The 12,141-nt window shown below is 42.1% G+C and overlaps 1 protein-coding gene across 1 annotated transcript in view; it reads left to right on the top strand.

Moving 5' to 3' along the window:
• Positions 1 to 11,786, top strand: part of LOC111270603 (gamma-aminobutyric acid receptor subunit beta) — a gene marked incomplete at its 3' end in the record, with an annotated part of 90,499 nt that extends 78,713 nt beyond the window's left edge. The window contains 1 exon segment of the mRNA XM_022850904.2: positions 11,719 to 11,786. Coding sequence (XP_022706639.1) covers positions 11,719 to 11,786 — 68 coding nt within the window.
• Positions 11,787 to 12,141: the final 355 nt, after the last annotated feature.

Genomic DNA, 12,141 nt, shown 5'->3' with positions numbered 1-12,141 from the left:
CCAGCAGGAACAGAAACATAAAGGTAGACGACCTGTGCGGAGGTGACGAGAGCTGGGTGCTAAAACAATTAGAATTTCAAAATGAAAACAACAGGACTAAAAGAAGAATACATATACTGACCTGCCCAGCCCATTAATTGATTATTACTTTTAATCACAATACGATAAAATTAGGTAGAGGTGTGGAACACAAAGTAGAATTTGGGTCATTATAAACAGATCCGTTTAAAATCACTTCCGTACTATAGTCGCTGATCTAAATCGAAAATGTCGGCCTCTTCTTGGAGAATGTTCTATCATAGCCCATTCAGAGGCAAAAGGTATTGGACTCTACCTTCTGATCAGCATTGATGAGATTTGTTATATAGCATTTTCAAATATGCCCCCACCCCCCACCCCCATCCCGTTACCCTCTGACAGATTACCGACCTAAGAAAAAACAGCTATTCGCCACACCCGTATTCGTCAATAAATCCATTTACTTTTTCGTCACCTCCGAACTCTAGTAGATGTTCACAAGGGATCTAAGTCTATTTAGGCTAGGATTTAAGGCCTGTACTTGCCTACGAAAGACTAGAAGAGCACAGAACGCTTGGGCGGTCATGTCAAGCGGTAGGTAGAACCTAAGTTATCAAAAGCGGGTATAGCATTGTTATACTCTCAAACATGCTGTTAAATAGTCCCATATTTAGGAACATTGTAGATGTTATTACTTAGTTGACTTAAAGGCAGTCGCACCTAGTAGTAATGTATGTTTACATAATTGTTTCACCTAAGCTAAGATCAAAACTATGATTTTTTCGATCTTTTTGTATATTGGTGTAGTTTGAGCTATCATTTGTAGCCTCGAATTTTTCTGCTACATAGTTTTGGAGTAGTTATCCCATACAATAAGTAAATCAAACCAAATAAAAACCAATTGTCGGTCATCACCCGTTAACGTGATCTCTCGACTGCCATGCAATTCTGGGTTACAGTGAGCGCATGTCGCCGCAGGACACAGACACGATGTTTTACCAGCGACTTTCAACATGATCTAACGCCCTTTCAATGCGCAGAGGGCCAAATCATAATGATGACTGTGTGCCAATCACGAGCAGATCAGCCTCACGATTATACACTTTGACCATTACAATATATTCAGGTCAGAGTTCAAGGTTAGCCAACTAAAATTCATTCACTCGATTTAAAATGTTTCAGAGCCAATATCCCGCTAATGATCTTATTGCTGTTTTTATTAACAGAGGAAAAACACACATTGACGTTTACCTGAAGGGATCGTATAGAATTTATAACTGGGTATGTTGGTAATGCCGTTTTAGCAACTAAAACTGTTTCGTCCATTTCGCGAGTCTGAAATTTGGATTGTTTTACCGGACTAGTTCACATCACCCACCCACCCACACATTGTATGGTTCAATATTCATCATTCTTTGGCTAAAGTTTGTCAAAGAGAGGGGTACAATAGAAATCAATATTTTTTCGTGTTTCTCATCTGCTACTTAAGCCATCTAACGGCTTCAGACAGCTGGCTGCCTTCATGGAACGAACTGCGTCTACGTCTAAATTTGAACGCAGGCCACCACGTGTTTCTCAGTTTTGTAAGCAAACACAGTACATCCTGCGCCATCACGATGACAGTGGAAATAATAGAACACGTATAAGTTATTATATAATCAAACTTTTTGCTCGATTGTTCGACGCCGTCTATCGAACGCGTCGTCGTCGTCGATTATGTCACATGTAGTTGAGCTTCCAATAAGATTCACTATTGATGCTCCACCCAGTCACTGTACGAGTCTCTAATATTCCTCAGTCTTCAATCCCTACGAACCTTTGGACCATTGAACCCACCAATTGTTTCTGATTGAGTAGGGGCGAAATTAACCTTCAACGGCTCTACAGACACACCGATTATGTATCTACTTATATTAGTCTATCAATAGATTCAGGCCTCTTCATAGCAATGTCACGTTGGGTATACTAAAAGCGGCCATAGTCAGACGAAGGCAACGGCAAAAAAAAGTCAGATAACACACAGTTCACACCCTGTTAGAACAAGAGAAATCAGTTTTAGGGGGGTCGCTGAATGCGCTTGACTATGTCAGTCAATTGGGTCTGATCGGATAACATCTGATGAACTCGACGCGGTCGGTACAATGGGTTAAGACTTCACCGTGACGTAAACTGAAATCTTCCTGGTTGATGAAATTAAGACAATAAAGCGTTGGTACGTACCGTCCTCAGTCACATATCACAATATCACAAGGTGTGCAACCGTGAAGGATAGATTCGTCACTAATCTACACGTCCATGCACTGTCTTTACCGAGCTAAGTCAATTGTGGATTCAGGGCCTGCTTCCCTTCCCTATAAAGAATACGTCTCTGCATAACTCCTATAACATGTGCCAGAATTCGCTTTCCCGATGCCTTTGCCGGTGGACAAGGCCAAGACCTTTTTAAATATTTAACAACGAACAGCAAAGCCTATGGTCGGTAGCAGACCTCATCTGATTGTAAGAGAAAGAAAAAGATGTCAAAAATTTGCTTGAGTTTGGCAGCACTAAATTTTGAAGTGAACTGCCATTAGAGAGTCTCCTTTCAGCTGGTACGGGACTGGCAGGGGGTATAGATACTGATTGTAGACCGGACGGACAGCGCATAAATAGTGTTTACTGCGTGTACATAGCTGTGATTTACAATTTGTAGTACAGAAAATGGTGCAATGTTCTTTTAGCTTTAATCGCCTTCGAAGACAGACGCAAAACCATTTTCATGATGCTCAGAGGCTTCACAAAGGGCCTCAAATAAGCCTTACAAGATCAGTAAGTCCAATTGTATCTTTCATCAAAACTGACGGACAAGGCAAAATATAATTGAATAAGGTTGCTATTAGGAGACAACATTAAAGCCAGAGAAAATACCCGCAAGCGAATGGTATCGCTCTGCATCACAGGTAAGCTACATATATATATGGCTTGTAAAGTGCCTTATTGAGAATACAATTTTCACAAGCTTACAAGCAAGGAAAAGTGTTTAGATAAGAGGGTTATTATAGGTCAGGAAAGGTGGTCCATTCATACTTAGAATGTACTGGTTGAAAACTCACAATTTATACAAGGTAAGCCAAAAGTCATTAGACCGTTTCGAGAGTCACCATTTCACATGTACTTCATATGAAATGATCAGCAGAATGAAGAGCAGAAGCTATGCAAATTATAAAATGAAGAAATGAGGTACTATGCATGCCAATCTCATTTCTGTAGTAGTATGTAGTAATAGAACATAGTATTATTATGTTATAAGCGTACTAAACATTTTTGATATTAGCATATACCATCGTTTGGAAGACCATGGTTGTCACCACTGTAGCTGATGCATTTACTATGGCATAATCACATAGGATTAAAGGAGTATACATACAGTTAAATCCACTCGCCTGTTTCCTGCTACTTGCCTTTAGTTCTTTTTCAAACTATCCGGTTACATTTTATAATATATACACACTTAGTTTTGTTTATTTTTACAAACGAATTATCCGCGGTACCAATGGTAACATGTTGAGTGGAAAACGTTTACATACTGAAAGTGTATACACTGGGCGTCATTGTTAGCAGCGGTAATGCCCTCCTCAATCCGCGTTAGTTAGTGCAATATTTTATCTCGTCTATCCACTGAGGCTTGCTACGTATGTGCCGCATGATGTCGCCGTTGATCAATTTGCTGCCCGCATAAATGAATCTGCACTGAATCTCCTGCCATCGACAGATATTAAACGGCTTCGGTAATCTTCGTTCGTCAACAGCTGTGATGTCCTCATACCTCTTGTGTTCCGAACCAGTAAGATTGATTGAACCTTTCTGTTCTGCGTAGGATAGCCATGAAGTGGTCCTGCCACTTCCTTTAACTCTTAGCACCGCCTATGTTTCTCCACTTATAAATACACACACACCTAGATATGATCGCTGCATGAGTGCATAGTACCATCTTGGCCGGTCGCTATTTTTTTGTTATTAATTTTAAGAAGCAACTTTACGCCTGTCTGCCAACTGTTGCTGCCAACTGCGTGTTGCTACTTACTCTCCCACACCCTTCGCATCACACACTCGTATCGCCGGTCTATTTGTTGTTCATGGTCATGCCAACAACTTGGCGTCAGGCAAGCGCATGTCGCACGTGCACAAAAGTTGAAACTTGTCAATCTCTGCCCTTTCCCTCGGTCTGGCCCAACTACCAGTTCCGTCCTATGGTCCCTCTGTATCTTCACATGTATAAGCTAGTTCCTCTTCGCTCCGCCGCCTCATATTCACACTACGTGTAACGTATACTATTAAAAATGGTAGCGCAATGAGCAGTCCAACGGTGGATACGCGTGGAGAGTGAGTCCGTCCTGCGAGCGCTCACAGCAGTAGCTTCTCCAGCAACGGCAATGGCTTTAGTCCTATCATGGGAGCTCAGACGATGAGGTGATCTCGCAGATGAGCACGGCTCCATTGCGCGCATGGACTACCCTGGTTGTTGTGGATGTCAAGACCTCATGTCGTCTTCTTCTCAAGGAGGCCCGCAAGGCTAAGCCACCCTAAATGAGAACATGAGAAAACCATCCACAAGTCCAGTTAACGCTCTGGAGTCGAGCAAAATAGTGGGCAAACCGAGATTCTTAACGGTTGGCTTTGCTAAGAAATTGGGCTCAACTTGGCTTCTGCACACGCATCCTACTTCTTGCTTCGCAACGTTCGGTATTCGTTCTCCCCGATACGAAAGACGCCGCTTTCTGGTTGACCAGAGAAACTCTATACAGCGAGACCAACTAGCGGTTGTTCACTGTCGTGGTTGCGCAGGCTGTGACGACAAGCCACTGTACCAACCCGGCCATAACGTCGGAAGCTATAGCATTCACTACTACTAGTCACTGCCTGTTCTTCTTTTGGAGCGAGAGAACTCCTCGGATTTCGGTTGTCTGAGGTGACTTCTGCTGTCTTCTGACAAAATACACAGACACACTGCCACAGTCTCTATCAATCTAGTCGCCCATCCGTTGCGTTGGGGGAGTATTGAAGGGGCCAAGCATAAATAATAATTATAATAATATTTCGATTTTTACGTCTAATACCGCCACTGAGCATTACTTCAGAAAGCTGACTCCCGGCATGAAACGGAACGAAGGTACGCCCGATTCCGAACCACTTCACGTGTTCTTAAGTCCAATGTACAAGACATGATCGGGCCCACCACTGCGATAGCCTTCCTCGACGTTAATCCATTTACGAACAGTAGACTGAGATAGAGAAATAACTATAGTTAGGATTGTCTGAGTCCGCAAAAACTAAACAGAAGATTAGCAAGTAGGTAAGAACGGCGCATAGCGCTGTTTCGCCATTATGTCGCACAATGTTGCTAGAGGGTTGCTAGCATGTAGAAAACTCCGGAGCAGTGGCTCTGACCTCCAAGTGAAGGAATGGGCATCACTTACTTCGTGTTTCAACTACCAAAGGCTCAGACACATTGCGTGAGACTACAAATAAGACAAGGTAAAAGGGAAACGATATTACGAACGCAGGGAAGTTGGCCGTATGGTGAAAGACTGCAACTGATTTACCCATCGTAAGAATGCAACACAGAAAGACATGCAGCCACCTCTATGTTACGCTCTAAATACAAGCAGGCTGTAGAGACTCGGAAAAACGCTATACAAATAATATTTCAAAGCCAACATCCGATCAAGAAATGAAACCTTGAGAAGGAAACAATATTGCAAAGGTGGAAAGGCGACAATGAACGATGGCCGAGAAGAAACTGTCTGATCGAGCCCCAGGACGCTGCAGTAAATGAAGCCCCCACTGTTCACAATGACCAGTTACTTTAGAATGATACCCGTCAATTGCGACCGCAGCCAGTTTGCCCACGCAATTATGAGGCTTAAGAAACACGGATAGAAGAGGGGAAGCGGTTTTAATATGGATTGCTGCTAACAACATCACAACAGCAAAGCGATTATAAACGAGCCGATGGAAAGGACCTTTGGTGTACTTGATTATGGGAGACGTGGGCATAACTGCAAAAACTAAGGACCGGTAAATACTTTAAAATGAAGACAACCTTAGCGATCGTCATTGCATAAAGACTGCGACTGTCAGAGAAACATTACAAATTATACGTCAGTAGAATGGATTTAGGCTAAGGAATCTCAAAGGGAGTAAGGCGGCACTAAGCAGAGCAATGAAGGAGTATAGTTCTATCCATGGGGGTGATAAACTTCAACGAGTACCTTGTCCAGCTCGCACATGGTTCAGTGTCCCAAACATGCAACTCAGTCGAGCTAAGCCAGTAAAACTAAAATACTGGTAAAAATTCAACGTTGCAAAAAAGAAAAAGGCCTATTTATAGGCCCAGAGGGCTATCAAAAAGGCTAGGGTGGATGAGCAAGTGATACCCGAGCTGTTGGCTGAATATCTATAACGTCGAACCATACTAAGACGCTCTATCGCGGATAGCAAGCGGAAGCGCTGGAAAACATTTCTTGGAAAATTGGATGAGGACCCCTTGAAGGTGATCGTATAAGATTATCAGGGGTAAGATGAAAAACGTTGCCAAGGTAAACATTATCAAGCAAGAAAAAACACATGTTGCGGAAACTATTCCCATAGCATCAAGACATTCAACGCAAGATCTATGAGTGAGGTATCACCAAAGACTTGACACAGCTGACATGTCCCCATTGACAACCGCGGAGATTTTGAATGCCGCCAAGCGGATCAAAAGAAGAAAGGCGTTTAAAAAAACAGTATTCCCTTCCGGGGAATACTGTCTAGACTAAACAGTATTTCCCTGAGGCAATAGAAATTTCCTTCAAGGAGTAGACGTTGTTGGAAGGATCGTCAGCGAAGACGAATTGTTAAGTCGTGTTGATACCAAACAGCAATAGTAAGTATACTCCGTTCTGCTTGATCAGCATTGTCGCCAAAGCTTCGAAGCCATGATAAAAGAACGACTTTAGAAATTGTAAGAAGACTCTGATTTGCTCTCAGACGCCCAGCATAGATTCAGAAAGCGCCACTCGACGCATGTCGCTATCCAACGTGTGGTTTAGAAAATCAAACTGGTCCACAGCTTCATGCTGGAGATACGTGAGATCTTTTTGACAGTACTTCCGGCTATATAAAATAGTCTTCCGTTTCTCTGGGTACCATAGTGACGATGTCTACGCATCTGGTCCGGATCATCTCCAACTAATTGCAAAACACAAGCACGAAGACCTTCATTATAATGAAGGCGGACGTCCCACAAAGTCCTATTTTTAACCCTCTCTTGTTGAATATAATACATGATGAAGGTATGGAGACATTGGCACACACGGATGATGCAGCCATCACCGTTTAGGTCAAGTCCGCGTTAGAAACGGAATTGTACGGTAACGAGATTCACAGCGCTCCTTCAAACTGTACATTATATTTCAGGTCTCAAACTGGCCTTGGATAAAAGAGATTCTACTTACCAAAAAGAAAAAAGCAAGGTCAGTAAATTCGCGCTTCAATGGCAGAAAAGTCAAGACAATAAACGAATAGAGATATTTTAGTGCGCACCTGAACGTATCATTCAATGGCAGACTACATATCAAGACGGCTACAACCAAAGCAAATAGAGAAGCGAACTCGACAGCTAGAATTCTCCAGAACATAAATGGACCTGGAGGAGCAAGTCAGTGCAGACTGCCGATATCTGCCACAAAGTCGATAGTGCTCTCTGGGACGTAGGTATGAATGATAAAGGCAATGGCCGCAAAAGCAAGCAGGAAACTTCTCTGAAAGTCACAGCTTAACTGCCGTATGTATCGCGTAAGCCTTCCGTACGGCTAGTACAACTATTGCATTGGTTTTGGCCAAAATCTTACCCCTGGACCTCGGGGTCAAGAAGAGGTAACAACTGTGGAAGTGAGATGTTAGAAATAAACGGGTGAGGGAAGAATGCCGCAATAGCACACAGACAGAATGAGTGCGCAGCCACCGGTTCAGACATGTCCGAGACCTTATACCAAACGTCCAGAAACTGATTAGGTCGCACGAAGGGTGAGATTAATCATTTTTTCACCCAGATATAACGAAAAGCATATGAAGACTCTTAAGACTATTTCCTCAAAGTCAGTAAAACCCCGTCAAGTTGGGTGCAGATGATGATACAAGACACTTTATCAATGTACCAGTCCCTCAAAGAAGCCAGAACCGCAGCGCAAGAGAAGGTAGCGGCGAGAAAGGCCCGCGACCATGATTCAAGAAGAAACATCTTTCCAAATATACCAAGGGACGACATGAAACAATTCGTGCATCTCATATGCGTCTCGACAACCGGCTTGGAGATAGATTTGATTGCGGCTGAAAGAGAAAGGACGGCTCAAAAGACTGAGAAAGATGAGAAGTTGCACAGAGGATGCGAACGACGTAGTGACAGATCAGGTTCGTAGGTTATGAGGCACAGCGCGTCTAGTAAAAAGGGGAATCTAGAAAATGGCTTTGACCGATGAGCACAAGCCCTCACCGGTAACGAAGATTTGGGTCTAAATGAGAGGGTGAAGTTTGAAAGGGGAAACAGCATTAGTGAGTGTAAGTTCTACAATATCGGTTCTGTTTGGTCTGGGTAAGCCACTTGAGCTGTAAATATCCAAAAAAAGTCTAATGGGCAAACACATTATTACTGCGCTAGCATGGGGTCAAGGGAACGAGGCATGGGATCTATGAAGGGGGATGAGCTGAAGTTGCAGTAAGGTCTTCCTAGCGAAGCTTAACTTAGCAAGATACTGTGCACTCTTGCTGCTGTTTGTTGTAACTCCGACCCTGGCTTAGCTATGAAAGATAGAGCAGAGTAGATTATGCCCAACGTTCATTTCGTCGCTTCCCGATCTGATGTTACTCTATTCATACAAACGCTGTTAGGCCAATGCCTGCCGAAGCGTGAGATCCACATAAATCGAGTCAGCTACTGTGCTCCCCGGTGACTGCAGTCAAAGGTGCAGCAGAAACAGCCAAAACGGCAATAGTACTAGTAGGTTTGTCTACTACGTTTACGGCGATACCGGAGGTAAAACTCGAACCGTCGGGGAGGTCTATCTATTTATCAATGGCCAGTACTGGCCACGTGCGTCAAAGAGATACAAAATTTCTGTTGAAATTTCGACAGCAAGCCGCCCATACAACATGGTAATTGCAAACGTAATATTGCCAGACAGCATATATGGGCAAAACGCACCCTAACATAGAACGCGTTAATACACATGGGGCAACCCCACATTGGACGCGAACAAGAGACACTAACAATAACAGTAATGGCACTTTGGTGATCCCATCGATTACATTATCTACCTGAACTTTGAATAAACTAACACTGGTATAATATAATGTAACGTTTGTCATATACACTAATTTAACGTCTATTATTTACGCGGACAAAGAATTATGATTAATGACTTATCATTACAAAACGATGAGGGCTCCAAACCCACTTTTTCGTCTTATTATCATTATTATGTTCATTATTACTATCAATTGAAATTAAAAATGCAGTACATCTTTATAGTCCCATCGTCAATTTATTGCAAAGAACTGAATTTCCCATTTGTTTCACATATCGCGAATATCCTACACTTTACTAGTGCAAATCAAACGCCACTGTACTACGCCGCCATTAAGAATAGTTAGGAAAAAAAACAAATAGAAGAAGTTATATAGGGCTCGGTGTAGGGCAAATAGGACTGGCATATTTAAGGCGTCGCTTTGAAGAGAGCCCCACAGAGGGGTGTCAATAAAAAAGTGTTTTATTTATTCATAGATATGATAGTAGAATGTAATGATGCTAGTCATAGTAGTAACCATACATAAGCGTTCGCGAATCTGCTGTATGTAGACTCTCCATATAAATCACCCATCTACCTCTATTGAAGCCAAGGACGTGGGCGGAGGTTTGTGGGAGATGTGATGAGGATCGTGTATTATTCATATGAGAAGGATGAAAAAACGAGTGACAGAAAAAGCGAGAGGGCGACTTGGTCTTATAGCTAGGCTTGGAGATAGTGGACTCCCGTTCTAAGACCCATTTGAAAAAGACTATACAACCTCACAGTTGTGTGTGTCTGTTTACTTTTTCCGTCATGCAGCAAAACAGTCCAAGCTTCTTAAATTATTCTTTTTTTTTTTGTCATGTAATTTCGTGATATAACGCCCGAGACATTCGGCTATAGTAGACCATGTACATACAATTAGGCGACTGTACACATTTTGTCATGCTTTATAAAATATGTTAGTGTATACATTATATAAAAAGAGTCATAAATATTTTTCAAATTGTAAGGCAAATCGTTTGCATCAAGTGTTATTTGGATTTGATGTATATAACAGAACTGGGTCAAACCATTCACAAGTAATGTCAGTTGGTCATACAACTTGTAATGGGCTAATCATTCAATGCAATATTACCATCGCCACCGTGCCCCATTTGGCCATATATGCTTTCGCAAGTGCGTCTCCACATTGGGGCGCAATGTAAACCTGTTCTTCATAGATTTCAGTGAAGAACTAAAGTGAGTCTAATAACGCCATTAGCCCGCTCTTGGATGATCCCGTAGTGATTTCTCACGATTCAGATCAGAGATCGTTCAATATATCTGTAGTAGACGCTGAAAGTCAGCCGCGATTTAAAACCGTACATTCGTCTTATGGTTTGATGGTTCGACGGTCTTATGTGTACTAAATAGCTATCACTGCCTAAAGGACAAAACTGGCCAATGGTACTAAGAAAATGCGAGCGATAAGAAAACGATGTGCTAACGTATGTAAATTTAAGCTGCCAAACCAAGGGGTGTCGATGCTTCATGTATGCATAGATATGCATATGCACATCTATGGGGTGACCGTGTACTACGTGTGTCTGTATGCATTATATGTAATTTGTAATTTTGTGCTCAAAAATGACTTATTTGTTAAGCTGTATTAATTACGGCTTACAGTTATGAAACTTGCTCAGCTCTGTTTTTCAGTTAGTGTCCTTTATCCGTCTATATTCTTGTCATATACTCATGAACTAATCTCGATTGCGTTCAGCCCAGGAGCTCGAGAAAACGGTGACGCCAACGCGAACCCCGGGAAGCGGCATGGCGGAAGGTGGCCTGAAGGGAGGATTCCCAGGGTGACATTCTATTCGCCTTACGCTTGTCCGCATTTAACGCACAAAACGGGCCGCCTCTTTTACGAAGAACAGATCAGTAGAAAGAAGTTTCCAGACCATAGAGCATTTCGCGAAACGCAGTGATGCCTGTGCAAGACGTTTGTATGAGGCTAGGTACAGGTAATGAAAGAAGAGCGATTGGCTTCCGTTACACGCCTTGCGCTAATTGCGACTTTCAAAAAAGTTATAACAATAATATCAGTTATAGTTACACTGGTAATTTCTTCTTCAAAAATAATCTTCAGGCCAATAGCAACAACCGGAACTTCACTCTTTGGGCAAAGCGCTACATAGGGCAGTGCACTGCAATCAGTAACAATTGTTGAGAGTTGATAAGAACCGCTTTTCCACCGTAATTATATAACTGTATATGTAAAAATAAATAGTAAATAAATAATAAATAAAATAAAATCATAAATAGCAGCTACTAACAATGGTTACTATTATGCTAAATTATCCTTATTTCTAATATCTCCTTATTTTTTTTTTGTATTGATCAATTTCAGGGCTTCCGGTGGACGTGGGGGTCACAATGCAAATCATCAGTATCAGCACCGTCTCCGAAGTCCAAATGGTAACATAATTTCATAAATGATTGTATTTATGTGATATCTGGGCTTCTTCTTTCAGATATGAGCGAAGATATTTATACAGATATAGCGAAGATACTGGGAGCGAACACCCAGAGCTATATGCCCATATAGCCCTTGCATAATAGGGCCTAAATATGAGGCTCGCTACTACTGATGTTAATGGGAGACTATACACTAAATCACTATCTATGGGCATTTCCTAGTTTTCTGAGTAATGTACTTAAGCAAACAATATTTATTGCTGCGAAGAGCGCCTATATCCACAATGGGACAATACATTGACAGGTCCAAATGTACGTACATATAGCCATATGTATATTGAAGACAGGATGATGT

This window comes from Varroa jacobsoni, unplaced genomic scaffold (assembly GCF_002532875.2).
Source record: "Varroa jacobsoni isolate VJ856 unplaced genomic scaffold, vjacob_1.0 contig00012, whole genome shotgun sequence".
Taxonomy (NCBI): domain Eukaryota; kingdom Metazoa; phylum Arthropoda; class Arachnida; order Mesostigmata; family Varroidae; genus Varroa; species Varroa jacobsoni.
Note: the sequence above shows the minus strand (reverse complement) of the source record. Positions and strands in the feature narration are given on the sequence as shown.